Source organism: Haliaeetus albicilla, chromosome 13 (assembly GCF_947461875.1).
Source record: "Haliaeetus albicilla chromosome 13, bHalAlb1.1, whole genome shotgun sequence".
Classification (NCBI taxonomy): domain Eukaryota; kingdom Metazoa; phylum Chordata; class Aves; order Accipitriformes; family Accipitridae; genus Haliaeetus; species Haliaeetus albicilla.
This window is the reverse complement of record NC_091495.1, coordinates 31,187,561-31,211,106: the sequence shown is the minus strand read 5'-3', so window position 1 is coordinate 31,211,106 and position 23,546 is coordinate 31,187,561. Positions and strand designations below refer to the sequence as shown.

Sequence of the window (23,546 nt, the reverse complement as noted above, 5' to 3'; positions counted from 1 at the left end):
CTCATGACTCATGTCAGCTGAGGTTTCTGTCAGCTACCCCTCAGCAGTTGGGGGGCTGAAGGTGTTCCATGCACACACTTCTAAGTTAATACAGAAACTGGGGAGCAGCTGATCTTGTGACTGAGGACTCAGGTGGTAAATAGAGCTCCAATGACCAGTTGACAGTTTGTTTTTAATACCGAGCTGTGCATGTGATTTAGGTTGAAATTAGTATGCCAAGGTGTTCTCCTTTCCTCAGTTTTTATGTAATTTGGCTAAGGCAATGGGCAGTGAAAGAATGTGAAGCCCCCGTCCACAGTGCTATTTGTTTGTTGTTATTTCAGACATAGCTGTAATTTCAATAGTCATGCAAAGCTTGCCTAAATTTCTTTAAATTTGATGCCTTGAGCTATTTTGAGTTTTCATGCTGCCACTTCACTGAAAACATGAGACTGTTCTGTAGAAGACAAATGTTTCTGTGTTGCCTCTTTACCATTGGGCAAGCTGCTATGAGCATGCTGAGGCTGGGATTCATCTCACCTAAACTGGGACACCCAAGTGTCGGTCACGCCACCCTAAGCTGATTATTGCAGACTCCAAGGAGGGGAGGAGATGCCTGCAGAGGGCAGTTCATCATGGCTGTATTAAATTCTGGTTTCACAGGAAGGTGCCTTGCTTTCTGGAAAACCAGTCTCCTGCCATTGGCTGTAAAGGGAGCTGAGGCTGAGTAGATGTAAATGACAGATGGTAGCTAAATTGACTTAGGTGAGTGAATTTTAGGTGCCTTAAGTTAGGTGTGATGCATCCTAGTCTAAATGGTTTGCAGAAGCTCAGTGAGCCAGAGGGGCTCAGTAGAGCCAAAAGAAACACGTAAAAGCTCATGGTTCTTAGCTTCTTTGATATACAGATGGTTATCAGCCTAGCTTTGCTGCTGTGCTTGAAAGTTGTTTAAATAAACACTAAAAGTAGTGAATTTAAAGGGCAAGCACTGAAATATAATCATGACCCAAAATGAAGTTATGTGCATGTACTGTGTTTGAGCCAATGTGAAAGCTTTCATGGGACTGTGAATTACACCTGTGTTTTAACAGTAGATGTTAACCATCAGCTGACATGCATGAAAGAATAAAAGATGGTGATGCAAAGTGATAATCGCTGTAATAAATAGGCAAGGTAATATATTAAGTTCTGTGATTTAGACATATATCACATTAAGTATTAAATTTAAAAGGTATTAAAATACAGCTCTTTAGTCATGTAACATATGCAGAAAACCAGCAAACCTCCCCCCCCCAGCATTAAAAATTCCACTCTTGATTTTTTTTGGATCAGGTGAAACCATTATTCTGAATCCACCTCCCTGGTTAAAATGTTCTTTTCTTTTTCTCAGAATTCTCTGTTTTACAGTTAATGTAATGGTGCAATTTTTAGCAAGGGTGGCACTTGATAAATAGCAGCTTGTGAAAAACAGGCTATACCTATAGCTTTATAATGGAAATAAAAATGTTAATTTTGCTCTCTTCTTCAGTAGCAATTCTGACAGATTTCTGGGAGGCCTTCTATTATCAGGTGCAGCTCATATGATAACATACTTTTTACTGTCTCAGTACTCTCAAAGTACAGTGGAAGCAATGACAATTTCTTACTGTAAATAAGAGTGGGAAAAATGGAGTTTAGCATGTGATCACGAAATCAGTATTTGAGAATTTGTATTTTCAGCTGTGATGAACCTACTTTCAACATTTGTTTGTTTGGGAAAATGTACTTTTTTCATATAATACAGAACCATTAATTCCACTGTATAAACAAACATGCCAAGAGTTTGTTGATGTTTGGGTTTTGCCCTTTTTCTTAATTGGGAGCAGAGTGAAGCATACATTTATCCTATGTCATGTAAAATTATATATATGGAAGAACAAAAAATTAGTATACAAATATAAATTTGTGGTTTATAATGTTTAAGTTTGTGCTTCTGTGTAATTTTGTGTGTTGAAACATTTGCTGGTGAAAGAGTAGAAACAGTTGAAAGATACTCCTGCTGTTTCAATATTCTTGGTGATAATTTTCCATTTCACTGGTTCATTTATGATAGCTGTGAGTTTGTTCAGGGGAAGAAACAGGAAATAAAAATCGGACTGTCTCTGAGCGTTACGTTGTGACATGTACATAAGCTTGAAAGATATTTTTGCACCTGCTTAATAACATATTTTTGGGATTCACAGTTCACTGCAGCCTTCTGTCATTGCATCTGATTAAAATCTGTGAAGAATTACCTGCTGGCATGAGAACCTGGTGATAGAAAGCCATTTTTCCGTGTATCTGAAGATTCCTTAATTTTTCTTGGTTAGCAGTTGCTGCAATATACAGTGTGCTAGTTGAATCTCACAGCTTTTCTATGAACTGTTCAGCACCGCAGTAAGACTATGAAGGACTCAAGATAAATGATTAAAAATTAAGAGTATCCTGCAAGTGGGGTAAAGAGAAATGATTTTAGGTACCCATAAATTTTTACTATTTCAAAAGACAGGCTTAGCACAGAATGCATTGGGATGTACTTAATGTTCTGTTAATACCTGCACAGAGTCTTTAATAACCAAATCTTCTACTGCAGTGTGCTTTGATTTCTTATGCAGAATTTGTCAATCCAGCATATACTATTGCGCTGAATATTTCAGTCTTTTTATACTAATATTATTTTTCAGTCTATGAAAAAGAATGCAAATGGAATGACAAGACAATTGCTATAAAATTTATAGTGTATTTTTCTCTGGAGGAGGCATTCTCTTTGATATTTTCAAGTACTGATTGAGTAGTAGCAAGCTGCAGCACTTGGTAAAGTATGGAGGAGTATCCCATGCTCGCTAAAACTCATGGATATGTGGCTGCTTGATGATCTGGACCTAAATTCCGCAGCAGAAGTCTGACCATTGGCAGACCCTGCGTGGCAGCTTCAGTGTAAAATAAAAAATTCAGTGTTTCATGTGTTCTGTTTGAGGAGGAAATAATGCAGTCAGGATAAGAACTGTTCAGGTGTTTTGATATTCAGTGTACTGATGCTTGTTTTGAGATGTGTCTGTATTTCAGGATGCCACAGATCCTCCCTCCTGCCCCATTCCCCATTCAACAACGGTTTAGGAGTTGCCAAGAAGTAACCTATTAGTTTCAGAAAAAGCAAGCACAGCGGCCAGCTAGAACACTTGACTCCTGGCAAAATATTTTGGGATTATTGTAGCACCTTGCCTAAATGCATCTACTACATTTAGGAAAGACTTCTGTCACTTTACACCCTCTGTAGGTGTTCTTTTTTAAATTACACAAGGTAAATGACACATTGTTTAACAGTTTAGGGGGTGCTTCTGAGGGGCAGCTGTTGCCAAGTAAGCCCTGTGTGATCATGGTATGTCTTGTGATGTGTCAAATGAAATGAAGATTTGTTAGTTAATGGCATTATACTTTTCCTAGGACGACATATCAGGGCAGTTTTATGGATTACATAACAATGGTTTGAAGCTTAATTTTAAAACCAAAATATTTTTCAAGTTTTCTTTTATCATAGAAGTGAGGTAAAAGTAGAGCTGGCAAGTTAAATAAAATGGACAATTACTATTGTCTAGAACACCTTTCCCATGAAGCACACTCTTAACAGTGTGGTTTGTCATACTGTGACTTGATTAAAGTTTCAGAATAAATATGGCTTAACTACTATGATTCTAAATTTGGGTAAAGTTAACAAGAATTGTCAATGCAATCTGTGGTTCCTTGCTTGAGGAATGTTTTGCTCGTAACACTTGTTTTGTAAAGCAGAGTACCGTCGCTAGGACTGAAAATGTCTAGCAACAAAAAAATGACCCTCTCAACCTTCCCAGGATTAGCTAAGGCTTAACGTCCTTGGTTATCCCAGTGCTGCTGCTTTGACTGGCAGCTGGTAGTATGGGTAGGACACCCTCCTGCAAAATAGAAATTATTTTATTTTTGTTACATAATATGCGTATAAACTGCAGCGTGCTAGGTATAATGATCTGTTCTTAAATGTGATCAAGATCAGGCAGCTTCTCATCTTCTGTTTGGTATTTTAACTTTCTTGTGGTGTTAGGACGCTGAAGTCACGTACCGCAGCTTAATGGGAAAGGACCCTTGATCTTTTTCTTTGCTTTCTTTTTCTTTCTTGAATGCTGAGGGTTTTTTTTGAAGATACCCTTGCAAAAAATCATCAAATGTCTGTTTCTGTGACATCCCTGGATATGTAGAAAGGGCTACCAAGCCTCCTTTCCTTTCTTCCCACTGCTCAGTGTGGCCAAGTATTTGCATTGTTAGAACTGAGGCAGAGGGGAGATCAGAGAGGCTTTTTAAACTGAAGAAGTGTGTCTAAATTTTTTCTCTGTAAAGACTTATTACTTCCAACTGCTCCATTGCAGCTGTTCAGCCAGAATGCTCTGTTGCTTGAAGTAGTGTTCCCTTTACCTGTCACGAGGTACTGAGCTCAATCCCAGTTGGCACAGGGTGGGTGCAGAAGCAGGTCAACCAGTGAAAGCGGGGAATTCCTGCCCTCGGGTGGGCTGTGGCTTTCCTAGGATGCTTACCGTGACCTGCATCCCCTTGCCTGCTCTGGGGACACCACTGCTCCTGCAGCTCTCTCTAGCAGAAAGGCTGAAAGCTCTCCTGAATGTGGAGCTGGCAGCATCCCTCAAGGAAGTACTTGTGCTCACTAAACAGAGGGGAAGGAGGAAGGGAAATAGTACATCTTGGTAGGAGGCTCATCCTGAGGCCTTTTCAAGGGTTGTTCTGGTGGCCAGGGAGGAGACCTGAAAGCAGGAGTTGGGTGTGGGAGGAGGGCAGAGAAGTACTGGACACATCTGGGTACAGTGTAGTGGTGTCAGGGCCGGAAGGTGGGATGCGAACAAAGGATTGTAGGATGGGGAATGGAAGGCTGAAAGCAGGAGGTATGATCAATGGAAGAAAGACTATAAGGGGAAGAAGAAAAGAATGTAGTGTTGTGTGAGATAGGAAGAATAGGTCATCATGGGAGTGGTGAGCTTAGGAAAGTGGGGGAGTAACAGAGAATACAGCTGAGAGGATTAATTTCCCAAGACATGTCTCGAAATCTAGAGGCAAATGCCATGGATTTTTTTTTAGAGGTGGATAGATAAGAAATTAAAAAATCAACCCATAAAAAGTGTTTCATATTCAGGGAAGAGTGGTGGTCTGTACCTGGTTTTCTCCTGCTGTATGTAGCTTTGACTTGGATCACTGGGAGCAGTCAAAATCACTGATCATTGCTCTCTGAATATCTCAGTCCCCACTTGTCCTGCTGCTTCTTTTTATCTTCTTTACCTGTTGAAGAGATGAACAGTAAGTTTCCAATATCATGATTTTGCAAAACATGATTACTGTTCAAACCTGATGACATTTCTGCTAAACAGAGGAAAGAGTTCTCAGCTGTGGGCCACAGGCAGCCTGTTGAACCAAGTACCTGACCTATTCATTGCTGCCCATTCCCAGGGCTCTGCAGATAAAGCCACCAAGCAGACTTCCAGCCGGTTTATTGTATTGTATATTTTTTCTAGCACTGTGCTTATGGAGGCGCCTTTTTTTTTTTTGAGTAAAAATGTGGATGTGCAAGTTTTCAGTGCCTTCTTGGGGGGCTATGTGTCTGGACCACTGGGTAGTTCTGAAATGGTCTGTAGCTGCTGCTTAAACTCACTCTTGATGGAAAAAAACCCAAATCCAACAAACAAAACATTTCATGTTACTTATAAGTTTTTGTTTGTTTCCTGTTACAGCATGTATGTAATCTTGTGCTTATTAACAGTATAATTTATCTCAAAACTGAATTTGGAATAGTCTTGCCTGGGAGAATTTTGAGTCTAAACAAATGCAGCCAAAAAGGTGTGGGAAAAGGGGCGTAAGCACAGGGGAATAACTTGACTAATAAATTATAAAAGTTTGGTGGGAGATCTGGGAACAAAATCCATCTGCCACTTCTTTCAATTTAGTGTTCTTCCCCTCAGCTGCACTGTCCCTGCAGAATGCAATTATTTCCTGATATCTAGGCACTGTAGTTGTTTAGATATAAAGTTTGCGGTTTAGTGTTTTAAGACTGCTACAGTTTTTATTTTTTACATTGATGTTTTGAGAAATAGGTATGTTGGGGTGGGTTAAGAAGAGATAAATGTAGAACAGCAGCACTGTTTGGAGACATTGGGTAGATTGGATATTGGTCCCTTTTTTGAAGGGACAACCAATCTCTTTAATGGGACGCTGAAAATCTCCTTTATGCTTGCTTATGTAGTGAAGGTGTCTAGGAACTGGGTTTTCAGTGTTATGATTGCTTGGGGTTTCATAATATGATACAGCTCCAGCTGTATGATGGCCCTTTTGTGGCATTTTAAGCTGGGTAGAAATTAGATGTTGGAAATAGCCCTTTCAGAGTTGTTCATGGGAAGGTACCACATCTTGTCTTAATAATTTCATTAATGGTCTGCAGGAAAGAACAGAGCATAATCAAAGATGCTCAGAGAAGAAGTTGTGAACAGCAGTCTGAGGGAATTTTTCAAAACGGAATTAGTCTAAGAAGGAAGAATTCAGAAAGGTGGTAGACTCTCATGGTGACAAGAAAGCATTGCACAGGAAATGTGTGAAGTGAAAGGGTGAATCTCATAAGTTAGAGCAGCTTCAGAATGAAAGCAGGGAGAAATACTGACAGAGCATTACATGGCTGAAATAGATGAAGATTAAAATGAATCTTTAACCTTGCTCCAAAAATAAAAAAACCACAGTGGCAGGTGAGTCTTTGGGAATTAGAGAGGAAAGGTTGCATGATTGATTGGGCAGCTGCAAAATATCAGTCTGGCAGAGCGCTGGAGTGGAATGATTCAAGAAATACTGTTGAAAAAAGATTAACGGAAGAGAAAGTCATCTAGGATTGAATGTGCAAACTCAAGCAGATGGTCATATTACTGATTTAGCCTCCTGAGCCTGCTCGCAAGGTATGAGACTGAGGGCTGATGAACTTTTCTCATGTATTCTTGCATGAAAGGGATGATGCAGAGGGGAGGTTTTCACAGTCTGAGCTGGAGTGAGAGGGCCTTGTCCATGAGAGAGGTGTGTTGATAGAGCCTTCTTGCTGTGGAACCTGTTAGTAGGGTAGGAGGAATACACAAAAAGGAATGGTTCAGTTTCAGTCTAAGTATTGTGTGAACTTGAACAAATTATTTATTTTAACATGTGCCTCCGTTCTCCAGCTGAGATGAAAGAACTCTTTCTCAGAAAAGCATTGTAAAGCTAAAACCCTTTGGTGATTATTTTCAGATACAGCACTTTGAGATTCTGGTGAGAGTCTGGATTTATTAGCTTGGACTGAGCACCATGGGCTTATAAGATGACTTGGCATTCGTTTAGAGGCAGCTTGTTAAATGCCTGACACAGATTATAGATATAATCTTGTGTTTGCCTGCAGAATCTTGTGGACACCTTTTCTAGCATGCTCTCACCTCTGTCTTTACTGGTACTGTTACTCGCACCAGCAAGATCAAATATAGCATAGATATGTCCCATGCTGTAATCACACCTTTGATTGCAGAAGAGACATCGCCTGGAATTACTGAGTAAGAATAGAATTCTTATCAAATTCCTAAAATAAGTAGAATTACATCAGAGATAAATTTGACATACTGGGGCTGTTAAGAAGCTGAAATCAGCCCACCAGCTGTTTTGTGTTTAATTTGGTATTCATACTTCATTGCAGATGTTTTCCACCACTCCTCTGTCGACTGTGTCGGATGCAGAGTTAGCCGTTACTAGCTCTGGTTACAGACAGATAAATTTATTATTAGACACTGACAGCTGAACTTGGCATTTTTTTAGGATTGTAGGACCACAGAAGCTAATTGGTGAGAAATAATAAAATGAGTCATCGCAATTGGAAATATGTTCATTTGCAGACATATTTTTAGTAGAACTCAATCAAGAGCATACTAGCACATGCGTACACAAGACCATTGCGTGCTGAAACCAAATTTGACACCGTTTCATGCTGACTCGGTGGAATAAAGAGCCAGAAGAGGAAGCTTTGAGATTACACATAGACAGTACATCTGTTTTCAGTGTTGTGTTCATGTTTATATCACTAGTAAGCAGTTTATTTCAGGAGGTGGTTGGTACGTGCAGTTGAAACGTACAGACACCTACAGTATCACTGCAGTGCCCAGTCAGATCAAACTCAGTAGTACATTTGTTTCTCCATGAAGCACTTTGCAGAGCACAGAAGTTGCTCTTGTTACCTGAGTGTGCTGGAGCCACTCATTCAGATTTGTTCATTGCCTTCTGATTGTGTGCGTCTTTTCCCTCTGGTGACTGTGGAACCTGTAGACTGGGATGTGCACTGTGCCTGAGACACTGCTCAGTATTGATGCAGAAGTCCTACCTAAACTCTGCTCTGCCATGTAGCATCACTGTATTGAAGTGGCGCGTAACAATTTTTTGCCTTGTACCTAGTGATTGCTTTGTGAAAAGTGAAGGCTTTCTCTGACAAGTGCTGCATATGAATCTACATGACTCCAGATAGGTTTTTTTGTTCGTGTTTTGTTTTTTTTTTTTCTTCTTTTTTTCTTTTTCTGCCATGTGTCTTTAGTACTGCAGATCACCATGACTTTGCTGTAATCTTGCAAAATTATTCTGTTGACTAGGTTAGAGCTTTTTGGGGAAGGAGGGGGAGATAACATGGTTATTGTACTAGAGCCTGCTTCATAGTACTGTATTGAGAACTACCAGCTAGTCTGGTTCTCTGGAATTCCATCTGTTCTGCATGGGGTTTTCTGTCTCAAAGGATAATTCCGTTGGAATAATGTTGAATTCTTATGAAATTACTCCTCCTACAGGATAAAACTAAAACATGTACAGTAAAATGTGTCCAGACTATTTAGGATTGTGTGACCAGAAAAGTCATCTCTCTTCCTTCTCATCCTAAGGCAAGTTCAGCTATGCACAAATCCTTCTGACAGAGGTTTTCTTGAGCTTTTTTTATGGTCATATAATGATGAAGCTTCTGAACAGGTTTGTGAAAATGCTTTGCTATCCTCAGAAAACTTTTCACCAACTGTCTAATACTAATTTTGTTAATGCAATGAGGAACAGTATTACCTTCCCTTTATTCCATGTTTTATTGACAACAATATCATATACTTGACATTGTTGCCATGTTTTCCTACAGTCTAAGCAGACTGCATACCAACAGTTTTTCTGGATCTTTCCTGTTTTTTTTCTAGGTATCATCAGTCTTGCTGTTCTCTGTCCATTCTTTATTTGAAACGAAGGGTCAAAATGGCCATTTCACTTCAGCTGAAGCCTTACCAGTGTTGACTGTAAAGTCAAAGTATCACTACTCTTTAGTCACATGCACTTCTTTCCCAGTTAGCCCAGCTTTTTGGCTTCTAAACACCTGCTTGGTGGTGTTGACTGTGATCAGCATTTGATTCACTGTAACCAGCAGATCCTTCTCTACAGCACTGCTGTCTTTTCATTGCTTTTTATCCTGCGTCCCTACCTAAGGGATGTGCACTGCGCTAAGGTTGTTTTCAGTTCCTTATAGGTTGTTCTCCCTTAAGGGAGTCTGAACACTAATTCCCACTGGCCAATGACATTACTATTATTATTTTACTGTTAACTATTACAACAGCTAGCAATAAGATAGTGGAGTTGGGGTTCAAGCTCAGATACAGTAATCAGAAGTTTTCTTACTACTGTCACAGGCTTCCTTTGTGTTCAGATGTCAGAAGCTCTAGAGTCATCTCCCTAATAGGGTGGTATTTCAAAATAGAGTTTGGTAGTTTGTTGAAGACATTGGTTGATCAGTCAAGAATAGAATTAGCAGTTAAAGTAAGTAGTGCTGCCCTCTGAGCATTTGTTTTGTTGGTATCTCCTGTAGGAGTGTTGAAAAGATATTTAATCACTGTTGATCATAGTTACTGCATGTTATGTACATGGTGTTTAATAAATCCTATTCATCAAGGCTTCTGTTGGTTGTCGGCAGGGATTTGGAGAAGGAAAAGTGCCATCTGAATTTGTTACTTCTGCATTGTTGCTTTTTACCTTCTTCCAAAGCACAGAAATAAAGAGGCTCTGGGGCAGCGAGTAGTAGAGCTCCATCAACACTGAAAGTAGTCTTACCTACCAATTGGTGTGTGTTACTCAGATGCCTAGCATAAAAAATAGTTACATTTGATTTTTTTTTTTTTTTTTGGCAGGTCACATCGCTAGGGTCATCTTAGGGGATTGATTTGTGGATCCTATTATTCTATCAGCAAATGGTTTCCAGTAACGGTGCAAGTCTTGTACTTGATGGCCCATAGGAGTTACAAACTTTTATTCTACATTAATCTAATGCTAACCTAGTGCTTATCCCAACGAGGCAAAGGGAAGTTGAAGTAAAGTTTGTAAGTCAAGAAGTATTCTACAGTTTCCTTAGGCAGAAAGCAGTTTGTACAGGCTAAATTTCTATTTGTAAATCTACTTTTAAAGTATGTGTGGCACCTATGCTCATTGCACAGTTCAGTTGCACAGCTGAACAGTAAATGGGATGCAGTGAAGCAGAACTGTGCATATGTGGAGTTTGAGGAAGCTATTAAAGATTGAGCTATTAAAGTCTGTGCTGAGATCCTGATTGATAGCATATGGAAGTTGATGGGAACATTCCACTAAGTGCGGTATTTGACATATAAAACAGTGGTAGAAGTGAGTTTGAATGTATAAGCATAACTTACCTGTTTTAACCTTTGAATGCTTAATTTTGCAAGTGTGACATTCTCTGTTCCGTATGCAGTTTCCGAATTGGTATACTGTCATGGAGCAGTAGAAACAGAGTCGGCATTAAATCTTTAAGGGAGGTAATTATGTATCATGGGTCAGATTAGGAAAAGCACAGCAAATTATTTAAATTAGTAATAGTTCATGATTTATTTGCTGCATTCTCTGCAAAGGGGTAAAATATAAGATATAAAATCAAGGAAAATACCTGAAAAATGTCACCTATTTTTGTCCTGAAATGGAAGCAAAATGCAGATGTCAAGGTCATAACATAATGAGCTGAAGCACCTTGGGCTGAAGCACATGCTGTGTTTCTAAATAAATGTATTACTTGTGGTGTATTGCTACTTCATTTATCATCAACTTTTCCTGCAGAGATTTTTAGCAGTACTAGAAGCTCCAATATTGTGCTTTTCTTCCATGGTTAAAATAAAAGATTTGGAGGTAGTAATGGCATAGACTGTAAAATAGGGAAAGACATACAGTAGGAAATTATTTTTTGCATTCTTAAAGAATGCAAATAAATAAATTATGCAATCTTTTTCTATCCTTTGACTCCCTACTAAACCAGTATCAGATATGAATTCAGAAGTTTTAAAAGTATGTGTAATTATTAAAAGTTTAAGGTACTGCAGTGTGGAGAATAAATAAAAAAACAACCCATGAAAAAATATTAAAAAACCCCAAACAAACCACCAACTTGCAGATTTCCAGAAAAATGCCACAATGCAAATATTCCGCCCTCAGAATCACAGCTATGTCCATATTGAAGAGGTGCTAACAGCTATAGCAGTGTAGATGATACCTACCTGTGGCAATTCAGCCAGCCAGTTTTAGTCCATTAATAGAATTAACATATTGAGAAGGTTAAGGGTTAGTCAAAACTGACATTACACAGGAGGTATCAGTTTTCAGGGTTTAATAGGACAGAGTAACGCTATCTGTTACAAGGAAATACATATATATGTGTGTGTGTATATGTATGTGTGTGTGTGTATATATATGTTTTATTTGGTCATAACTTGAAATTGCGGATCATGGAAAAATATACCTAGAAACATTCATGTTGGAACATAACATGACCACATTTTTACATGAGAAACTAACCTTTTTCTTGACTGGGTAGTATATATTTCATGTAATCTTAGGAGATTTGAGTGGATTTCACAGAAAAGTCAAATAGTCTCTGTAGATGAAAGTAAGTGCTATTAAGGAGCTTTGGGAACTCGCTGTTTTAATATTGTGCCTTGACAGCAAAGCCATGCTCTTCCCTCATTAATTGGGTCTTCTGGAATGCAGTTCTGAGCATGCAGTTTGCCAGTTTATGGTTATTGCTGGCAGCATTTTGGTTTTAGAAGTAATTTTTAACTGTAGCAAGTGTTACAGTGCTGTTAAAGGTGGTTTTTTTTCGTTGCTGTTTGGTTTTGGTTTTTTTTTTAGTTACTGGGTCCTCTGCTAAATCATTTAGTTATTTGTTTAGTTTCTGTGAGTATAAAGATTTCCTGAAAATAATTAAGTAGCCCATGATGAATAGATATAATTAAGAATCTGCTGTGTGCTGCTGTTTGTTCAATAACTGTCCTTGATTTTTCAAAATTGGATGTTTAAAAAATAAATAGGGCTTTGTGGCATAGATAACATGTACCTGTTTTTTAAGAATGCTTCTTGAAGAATCAGAATGATAAATGCAGTAGTGTGCTTATCAAAAGCTCATGCTGTTTGAGTCAGTGCAGGTATCTGACGTAACACAAAGCAGAGTATCTTTTTGCTGGAAGGTACGGTATCTTTAAAACTATGAACTGGTGTACTGGCTGACACATAAAGATTTATGAGGATTAATGGATTACTTGAAGATGGTACTTGGTCATAATCTTAAAGGACTGTATATGGCTTGTTACATTAGCCTTAGCTCCAAATTGCCTTCAGCAAGTTCATTTGCAAACTTGGGAAGGAGAATAGCTTTCTGACTCACGTTATCAGTTTAGCAATCCAAGTACCATTTCTGCTGTCCTGTAGGCATACTCTGTTATTGTAGGTAGGCAGTATCCTCCTTGCTCCTTACCTCCCCATTTGTGGGATGGAGATAACCGTGCTTCCAAATTCCCAAGAGTGTTACGAAGTAGATCAGACTCTGAACTGAAGGATGAGAATGGATGGAAGAATCATCCATTAAAGTACCTAAACTAAACAAACAGCTTCTCAAGTTGGATTCACTCTTACTTGCAGTAAATGAAGATATATCTGAGACTGTGCTCCATTGTTGTTATGGTGACTTACATTGCCTTGTGCATTTGATAATAAGCTGCAGCACCACTGTGTGCACAGAATTGTGTGGTTATTGGCACCTACTTTCCCTTACTCTCTTGATACCTTTCTTCCATATCCAAAACCTGGAAAAATAGAAGATGAAGCAGCATCTTTGGGCTTACTAATGAAGGCTGCTATGGGTGATAGTGAATTGGGATGGAAATACTAAAATTTTCCAATTTCCACGGAGGAAACTGGCAGATGAGTATCAAAGCGATGATTATTCAGCAAAACAAGAATAACAAAAGTATCTGGCAGTGGAAATGTCTGCAGGGATTTTAGGTCTGTGCTATTGCCCTTTCTTCCAAACTGTGCTGGAGTTTTTTCCAAGACTATACTATGTTCTGTATAATCTATGTCTGTTGTGGTTGTTTTGAATATGAAGTTTAAATCAAATACTTTCATTTGTTATGGCAGAATACAGATACTGTTTTTTTAATCAGATCAAGTATATGCTAAACTCGTTTCATTGAATATGACAGACACACTATTGTTTACTAACACGTGTGTTACCTTGATCAATTACAAAGACCTATAACTGTTTTGTGGAAGACGAGGTTTTCTTCTTTTGCCTATGCACTTAATATTGCCAATGTATAGACAACTATTTCTACATGTCTTAAAACACAGTTTATCCAAGAGTTTAGATTCCAAGTGGATTAAAAGTTCCTACAAGTGATTACATTTTAGCATTAAACATCTGTGCTTGAAGTTGTCTTCCTGGAATCTCTTTAATCTTCATCTCTGTTTAGTTTACTGTGATATTAAGTAAGTCAGCATTTGAGAGAGATGTTTAAAAGACACTAACATTCTTGTCAGCACCTTTGTGTTGCCTCTACCCCTGAATTTTCAGTCCCACATTTTCAGTCCCACAGTCCCACAGAGTTAGGAGAGAGATGGATAGGAGTGTATCTGGATACATAATGATGTATTTGCTTAACTTTTGAAGGCTACAGTTATAGCCCTTTGAAACATAAATTACTTTCATCAGTTCTAATCTGACAGTGACTGACAGAAAAAATTATGATGATCTAAAACCTCATCTGCATAACATATAGGTGAGAAAATGCTCAGAAGGTAATAGGAGGAAATGAACCAGTTTGAGAGATCTCATAATTCAAGATTTAAGAATATTTGATAAACATTTTTCTTTAATAGACATTTAATATGATGCTCACTGTAGCTTTCTTAATACAAGAGCAAAGTGACCTTCAGTGAAGGTCTCTTTGGAGGTGTGACTTCAGATAAGGAAATTACGCATTTTTGGCTCTCCTGATACTGGAACTGGATAGAACTTGCTGATTTGAAAACAGGTTTAGAAAGACAGTGCTGAGATGCTTACCCACTTACCAGTCTTCTCTAAAGAAATGGAATGGAATTATGTATCTTAATATAATTCTGCAGCACAATCAAATTTTGTATCTATAGGAATCTTCTGAACACGTAGTCGCTAAATGTTGGAAGACTGAATCCAGGGTAGAGTTTATATTAGATTCTTCTCTAATGATGTGCACAGAAATGCCAAGTAACTTAGAGCTGGGTGTATATTACTCATAATTAACTGTGATCACCTTCCACTTGATATGACAATGGTATCATATCTTTCTTAACCTTCTGTGCCAACTTTATCAACCACACCTTGACTTAGAGTGAGAAGTTCCACAACACTATGACTGTGGCCTGAATTAAGAGAACATTTATTGTAACCATCTACATCCAAAACAAATGTAGCAAAACAGAGTTGTGATTTGCTTTGTTGTTTTAATTAGCATGTCCTGCCAACCCAGGAATTAACTTTTGCAAAGGGCATGGGAGGGCAATTGATTTTCATTAATTATTAAGCATTTTTTAAGAAATCAGTCTTTATTAGTGAGCTATGTATTTGACAAAATAAGCCATGTACTCTGTACACGGTCCAGCAAAAGAAGAGAAAATGCTTGCAGAATGAATTGTGAAAGTTTGTGTGTCAGGGAATTTAGCAGTTGCTGTATTCCTCTTCTTAATCCTCCATCAGTCAGCATCTACATCATACATGTATGCTTGGTGATTGCTCATAACTGGTTTGCAGGGAAGGACATGATGCATTAGATCATTAACTAAAATTAAGTATGTCAGGGACTTGCCCCAAACCAACTTGTATTTTTGCTGCTGTCAGCAGGGTCATTTTTGTAGATGGTCTATGCAGAACACTTTTCAGACTTTCTCTAAAAGCACAGCGTACAATTGTAGAGAATGGGGCAGTACAAAATGAAGTTGGTGGTTCATTTGAGTAGAAAGTAGCCTTACTGTGTTGTCTGCTTCTGGCTATGGAGGTACGATGTTAGCATCTTCTCTAGTGACCCTTTTTGGAGACAACTCTAGCACAATGTATGATGGTGACACAGCTACTGGAATTTCCATTCTGCTGGTGTGGTTATTTAGGAAGAAGGGCTAGGAAGATAAAGAGGAAGGAGAATGTGTTTATACAGCTGTAATCTAACACTACTATTTTTAACCTGAAAATAAACTTTTATTTGAATTAAGTGTAATTAAGATTAGGAAATACTAATTTTGTGCTTCAAAAAACACCACACACCCCCACCCCCCCCCAAGAAAAAATGCTCTGGGTTTTATTAGATGCTACTTTTACAAAGAGTACACAGCAAAGCTCTTAACTGTATATTTGGTCTTCTAGATCCTTGATTTTGGCTTTTAGGGATTTTTCTTTATTAATTACAGTTGTACATTGTGAACTGCACATATAACATATACCTGTATTACATTTTCTGGATTTAATGTCTGACTGGAAGCGGTTCCTCCTTTTTGCCTCTACAATTGACTGTGGATCATAAAGCAATATGCAGCTTGGGCACTGTTGCTGGTATACAAGGAAAAGTGGTTTACCTACACTTAGGGCTAGGGTTTGCTACATGGGGACAACTAAAAAAAGGTAACATAAATTAATTTTTGAAGTGTCTGATTAAATTATATTTAATCTCCTGTTCTTTTCAGAATTAAATACATCTTAATTTAATTTAGTTTAATTACTAGAGTGAAGTAAATCAAACCAAATAAAAGGCCAGCTTAATTCAGGATGGGTGTTTACAAGTGGCTTCAAATTACTCAGTTCAATTTAAATTCAGACATTTATTTGATTTGATGAACTTTTCTAAATGTCCCTATGTAAAAAGCTGCCTGCAAGAATAACTTTTTGGTAAACATGCCTGCCTTAATGCGTGCATTTTTGTAGTCTCATCCTGTTCTGCTTCCAGTTGCATGCTTTATCCTATAGTTTTATTGTATTACATTTTATTTACAGTGTTAAATATGATGTCTTCATGTGAAATTTATTATTGGAAACTCTAATTTTGCTTCATAAATGAATGGGTGGAATGCACAGGGTGGTACTATTTTTTCTATCCTTAAACAGAAAACCTCTGCTAGAAAACAGACTCATTACAACCAAGTTTTCTTTCTTTTTAACTTAAACCATATTTCTGCAAAGGGATTCTGTAGCTCATGGTTATGTTACGTTGGAGAACTGGGATTTAAATAAGTGTGTGCTTCTGTTCTGTCAGGTTTTTTGACAAGATCTGCTTTGACTATATTACCACCAGGATTTAGTCCCATAACATTTGTATTTATTTCCTACATACTGACTTCTGTTACAGATCTTGTTGGGTCAGAGGCATAACCACTGTTCTGTTTTTGTTTGGTTTTTGGTAGGATGATGAAGTGGTTCTGCAGTGCACTGCAACTGTTCACAAGGAGCAACAGAAATTGTGTCTTGCTGCTGAAGGATTTGGCAACAGGCTTTGCTTTTTGGAATCCACATCAAATTCTAAGGTACTGCTGAGTGTTTTAAGTGTAATGTGTGAAGCAAGGATATAGTTATAAGATTGCTTGTTTTGATGTACTGTATACAGATCTGTCTAGGAGAACGGACAAATCAAATCTATCAATAATATAAGGAATACTTAATCCCCCTTCAAAGTTTAATTGTTCCTTTGTCATGGCCGTTTGGCTGGACTCTAAGGCTGTGCTTTCTGTTTTGGGCTCACTTTAAAACGAGTTAGCTGCAGAAGTCCACCTCAGTAATGTGCCTGTGATTTCGGTTGTCCAAACTCAGTTGTAGTAAGCTACAGTGCAATTTTTGGGTACTGTAATTCAAAGACACATTTGATTACTCTGATTTTAAGTCCACAGGAGAGTGATTATTCTATTTGTGAGAAGTTTTTATTCCGTGACATTTACGTTGAGATGATTATTACTTTAAGTCCTTCTAATTCCCTAACTGAGCAGAGTAATAGTGCAAGTATCAAAATTATCTTGTCTAATCAGTTTGTTATCTAAGCCTACTGTAACTCTGCTATATCTGTAGTAGATAGAGTAGTTTGAAAAATTAACTTTGCTATTTGTTGCAAAGGAGGGGTTTTGTTTCACAATCACATATGCTCAAATAAGGGTTTTGAAGACAAAATGTGCCTTCTGAGGGCAGAACTGGTTTTGTGAGCAAAGTAATGGGTATACTTGGACATTTTATTTATACAAAGGGAAGAATGTTTCTTAACATATTTGTTTTTTCTTCAGCTAAAATATAAATGTTTGATGAGAAAATAAAATAAAGGTAAAGCATCTGGAAAGACAGCTAGAAAGATTTAGAGCAAAAAATGATGTTTTTTATCTTACCAACTTCATAACATCACTTTGATTCTCTGATACATTGCAGAGTAATGCTTCATTTTCTGTCTCATCATTTTGAATGTATTATTCATAATAATAAATTTTTCACTAGGATATTAATGATTCATTATAATAGCAGTGATCTTGATGAATTCATTCGTGCCGCTCTGTTTTAAGTGAATCTTTTTAACAATAAAAATGTTCTGGGATAGAAGTAGTTGCAGTGCTAGTTGCCTGTGAGGCCAGAAAAATCTATTTAATGAATTTATTATCATTCAGTAAGTTTGGATATTAAATCTACAGTGTCTCTCTCACTATATAAAACTCCTGAATGTTCCTGTCTTTAAGGAATACAGTGTAAATTTCATATCAGTTTCCTATGCTTGCTTGTCGATGCTGCTCATTTGAAGTCATTTGGAGGTATAAATACTGAGGGAGCCATGAAATTACCAAATCCTTAAAGCAAAGTTTGCTGTAAATAAGAGTAAATAAAAATGTGTTTCTTCCTAATGTCTGTGTCCATACAATGTTACTATTGCATTATATAAGGAAGAGCATAGAAAATATTACAAGAGGCATATGATAATTTGAAAAAGGTTCCAGCAGAGTTCTTGAGCTAGTTAAAAAATTTCCCTGCATGTCTTTAAGACTATTTTCCAGTTGTAATGGGATTGTGATGCACTTTAATGCAAACAATGCATTAAAAGTAAACAATGCAAGTAGCATCTGAGTCACAGTCCAGTATCAAGGATGAGGTACGAAACCAAGCACCAGTAATAGGCCAAACACAAGTAATAGACCTCAGCTGTCATCCTGGACTTGCGTTCTTGAGAATGCCTGATACAATCCCCTGCTTTTCTCCAATATCCTTCAAGATGTGGCTACTGGTGATATAGCTGATGTTTTATTAGCACAGCTTATTCACATGCACTTTCTTGCCCTAGGATCATTGAATAATGCACACTACAAAAATAACGGTCAAATTGAAGATATATATTGATAGAATAATTTGGCAACTACTGACTGTTAATACTTATCCCATTACAGCCATAACACTGGCAGGCCCATTATGAAAATTGCTTAATGAATTTTATTTTCTTTTGTGCAAGTTTACAACACAAGTGTTTCTTTGGAGGGTCGTGTAGATTCCCTCAGCTTCGGAGGAGAACAGCAGATTTTGAAAACATCATACTAACAAAAGATGGATGATGATAATTGGGCTAAATTAGCAAACACTTTAGTAAGCATTATCAGTTCGCACGTGTTCACATTTCAAAACTGCTTCCAAATTCCACTTTCTTCACTTCTTTTGGAAGCAATCCATGAGCAAAAATATCCTCTTTATTTCTTAGCTCTGCAAATCTATTGTTTTTCTGTATATCTTGTAAAGTGTTTGAATTTTAAATAAGGAATTAATTCATATTTGGAGCTACATTACAGCTTGCTTTTAGGCTTGAGGGTGGTTTCTTTGTAGCAAATGGAGAGACATCTTTTGCTATTAAATTTGATACGGGACTCCTGAGTCGAAATGCATCTTATCACAAAATGGCATTTTATGGAATCAAATTTCAAAGTACAGTTATATTTCTAAGTTTGTGAATGTTCTTGTGCATTGGTTTGGTCATTCCTACAGGAAGAGTGTTGAGTTGAGAGTTAGGGTTGTTCAGCCTGGAGAAGAGAAGGCTCCAGGGAGACCCTACAGCAGTCATCCAGTACTTAAAGGGGGCCTACAGGAGAGATGGGGATGGACTCCTTACCAGGGACTGTAGTGGTAGGATGAGGGATTATGGTTTTAAACTGAAAGAGATTAGATTTAGATTAGATGCAAGGAAGAAGTTCTTCCCTGTGAGGGTGGTGAGACACTGGCACAGGTTGCCCAGAGGCGCTGTGGATGCCCCATCCCTGGCAGTGTTCAAGGCCAGGTTGGATGGGGCTTTGAGCAACCTGGTCTAGTGGAAGGTGTCCCTGCCCATGGCAGGGGGGCTGGAACTAGATGGTCTTCAAGGTCCCTTCCAACCCAAACCATTCGGTGATTCTGTATAGTCTAGCACGTGCTGAATAAAGGGGAAAAACAATGACTCTGGGTGACGTAACTTTCAGCGCAGCATGGGAGGCTGTTGCCCTTCTTTGCTGCCAAGGCACACCGTGGGCTCGTGCCCACCTTGTGCCCTCAGGCCCTCTTCTGCAAAGCTGCCTCCTGGGCAGTCAGAGCCCAGACCGAGTCAGAGGGTGCTGGGTCTTTGTACAGCAAATGTAGTCTTGATTTGAAATGAATCCTTTGAGCCAGTGGGTTGGATTGCAGTTGTGAAGGACACAAGGAGGGCCGGGATTCTGTGTTAGTGATAGCAGTAGCCTTGGAGAAATCAGGGACGTGTCTTGGTAACAGTTCTTTTGAGTTCTACCACGGCCTATTCTCTAGCTTTGCTGATAATGGGATAAAAGCTATTTTGCACTTTACGCTATCTTTATTTCATCTCTATTCTTTATTTTGCTGTATTTATCTTGGGAGGGGAAGTAAGATTAGTTGCTACACTTACTCTGCAAATCCAGTTTATCTACTACTTTCAGGAGTGTAGCAGATTCCTGATTTTTGGTCAGAGCATGTCATCAAATTCCTCAAAATGATCCCATATCTTCAAGAGCAAAACAATAGATAAAGTAGATGTCAGGTTTAAATTATGTGTAATTTTATTAATAGGACACAGTTCTGAGTATGAAACAATCAGGTTGGTACAAGATAAATACATGATTACATCATCTATAGAGGTGTAGTAGGTCAAGTGAAAAATAATTATTTTTCAATCTCTACCAATTACAAACAGATCTGTCTCTAAGTAGACGTTGTTCTAGGGATAGGTTACACATTCCAAATGTATAAGAATATCACCTATATAAACCCTCAAAAATTTTTAACATTCAAAAAGTTGCAATAGCAAGAATAACAAAACCCAAAGAAGACATACTGAAGACAGAATTTAAAATGCTTAGTTTCCTTATCTTATCCCATTATTTCTTCAGCAGGTCTTGTTAAATCTATAGCATAAATTTTAATTTCTTAAGTAAAAAGAAGAAAATAAGGGATGGGTGTCAGAAAAAAAACCCCAAAAAGAACATAAACTTCTTTACTGACAATGGTCTATTGGTAATTTTGTTTCATCAATGTTTGGTGTACTTCTAAATCTATTCCTTGTGTGGAAGACCATCCCTCTTATTAAATCAAGAATTACGAATAGTTAACTTATCTCAGTGACTAGTGAGAAGTATTTATTTACATTTGAAAATTAGATCGTTGCTTTTTGTCTATAAACAGATTGCTGATATGAGGAAGTTAATTCATTAAAAGATTATACTGTTTGCTATTGAAGTAATTTTTCTTTAGACCTAAATAATGCATGGAGTGTTGAAAAGCAAAGAAGCTGGAGCTGTGTTTTAACAGCTCCTGAAACCTATACCTGTCCATAGTGCAGAATGAAAAATACTCAGCTCTGGGCCAGTCACAAATGTGGTTTTGATCCCTTGTGAACCACTGCACAGCAGAATACTGAGAATGAGTTATGCTTTTTTAGTGGCATAAGGTGTTTTTTTTCTCTCGTTTTTATGGCAGGTGGTAAACTCACATACTTTAATTCCATGATGCTCTGAGGTATAGATCTGCTTTACATTATTAAAAAGGACCAATAAAAACGATGACTTTTTTTTTTTTTCCCTCTTGAGCTCTCAGCAATTTGGACTTGAGAGGCAAGGAAAACATAGTGAGGGTTTTTGAAGATCTGAAAAAAACCTGCCACTTCAAAAATTTTTTTTCTCCTTTTTTTTTTTTTTTTAAGAAGGCAGTGCAATGTGTGTTTGAACTTTCCACTCAGCTGTGAATTGCATTATATGTAATAAGTTACAGTGCTGAGAGAAGAGTCCAAAAGCTTATTATACTCTTAATAGTTATATTTGTAAAGTGAAGAGGGGCTTTACATGAAGTAGGACTTTGATAACTTTTTTGCTTTTGAAGACTCACTTTTCTCTTGTGGCAGGGCATGGTTGCAACACTAGGAAGGTTCTGCAGATTTGCTGCTGGAGTGGTGTAGGCCAGTTGGCTGGGGCTATCTGCTCCATGACCCAGTGCTACATAGATCAGTGATGTTCCATTCTTTGTCGGTCCCTAGATGCTGCTGTTGTGTGAGGGGATAGAAAATAAAGCCTGATGGTAAGACTTGGCACACTGTTTCTTGTGCTGCCAAATGCCAGTTCTTTGAGGTTTTTCTTTGCCCTTTTTTTGGTCTGTTTTCAACAAGGAGGTGAATCAGCAGGAGGTGGACAGGTGGCTGTGCTGGAAGGGAAAAGGAGAATGAGGGGAAGGAGGGTAGAGAAGGATGGTCACCTGGCACAGACAAGGTTACAAAGAAGTCTGCTTCTCTACTATTTACACAAGAAATGTCCATGTCAGCAGTCAAATTCTGTACGGATGTGTCTAGAGAAGGGTGTCATCTGGAATGGTGGGCAGGGACACTGGCCTGAACCCCTGTACCCTGATTGCCTCTGGGAGAAAAGCTTTTCTCCATTTGTCTTTCAGAGTGTGAGATCTGAAGGCTTGTTATGTCTTGTGCAGCAAACACTTGAGCATATTCTGAGTGGCCAAGGCAAATAATCTTTCTGACTCCAGAGAAACTGAGTCTAAAACTCTTTCTGACAGCTGAGAAACAATACCTGTGCTGTGCACAGTTTTTGATTGCATATATCCAAATGTATTAAAAAAGCACATGGTGTCCATTAGTGTATGGATGCGAGTAGATGCTTTTTGAGCAGTTACTGACATAATGAAATACTAAGTTATTTAAAATTTGCTTACACTGACGAATGAAACCAGTGTTGTCTGCTTGTATTTACAGTGGATTGTTCTGGGAATTTGCCATATGGTAAGGTGTTGTTTTTTGGTTTTTTTTCCATTTTGGTTTTTTTTATTTATTTATGACAGTTGCTGTGGTTCCTTTCTGTGCTTATGTTTCCATTGCATCCTTCTAAAAAAGTCCCAAAAGACTGTCGGGGCTTTGGCAAGGCTTTGTAGCTGCACCTCCAAGGCCGTTTTAATTGCCTTTGTGTCATGTTGCCAAAATGAATGTTCATACTTAATGGCAAAGATGGCACTTAATCTTATGTAATCTCATGTTCAGAGGACTCTGTTTAGCAGACGTTCACTAAGATCATTGATTTTAATAATTTAAATGAAGAGTTGGTAATAATTTATGCATACTTACACATTACTTGCCCTACTTTAGATACATGATTTAGACATAGGTGGAGGAAGTCTTTGTAGGCATAGATCAGACAGGATTTTGTTCAATGAATCATTCTTTCCCAGTAAAGTGCTTCTCTGTAGAAGCAATGTAAATAAGAACATAGTGTGTTTCACTACACTTGTATGTAGTTTTATGTAATGCATAATTTATATAATTGTAAATATTATATTTATTATTTATGTATATCAGATTCAATTTTTATTCCTTTTAAATCTTGTATAAATCCTGAGCCTAAATGCAGATGTGTAGCCACATCCATCAGACCTAATGTGATCCTTGCACTTAGTCCCACAAACCAACATAATTATTTGTTGAGACAGAAAGTGATTAATTTAAAATGAATGTGAAACATTCAGACTATGAAAGACACTGGGTCAGATCTCCATGGATGTAAAGCAGCAACAGAAATATGGCTTCATATCAGCTGAAAATTGTGTGCACTGTTAGTAGGCATATAATACAACTTCACATATTCTGTCATCTGTAACGCAGGTAGTTTTTAAAATAAAA

General features: G+C 37.9%; 1 protein-coding gene across 10 annotated transcripts in view; it reads left to right on the top strand.

Moving 5' to 3' along the window:
• Window positions 1-23,546, top strand: part of RYR2 (ryanodine receptor 2) — a 456,061-nt gene that overhangs the window by 94,939 nt on the left and 337,576 nt on the right. For all 10 annotated transcript variants that reach the window (XM_069800675.1, XM_069800669.1, XM_069800667.1 and 7 more), the window contains exon 2: window positions 16,792-16,911. In XM_069800675.1, the coding sequence (XP_069656776.1) occupies window positions 16,792-16,911 (120 nt within the window). The remainder of the gene's footprint in view (window positions 1-16,791; window positions 16,912-23,546) is intronic.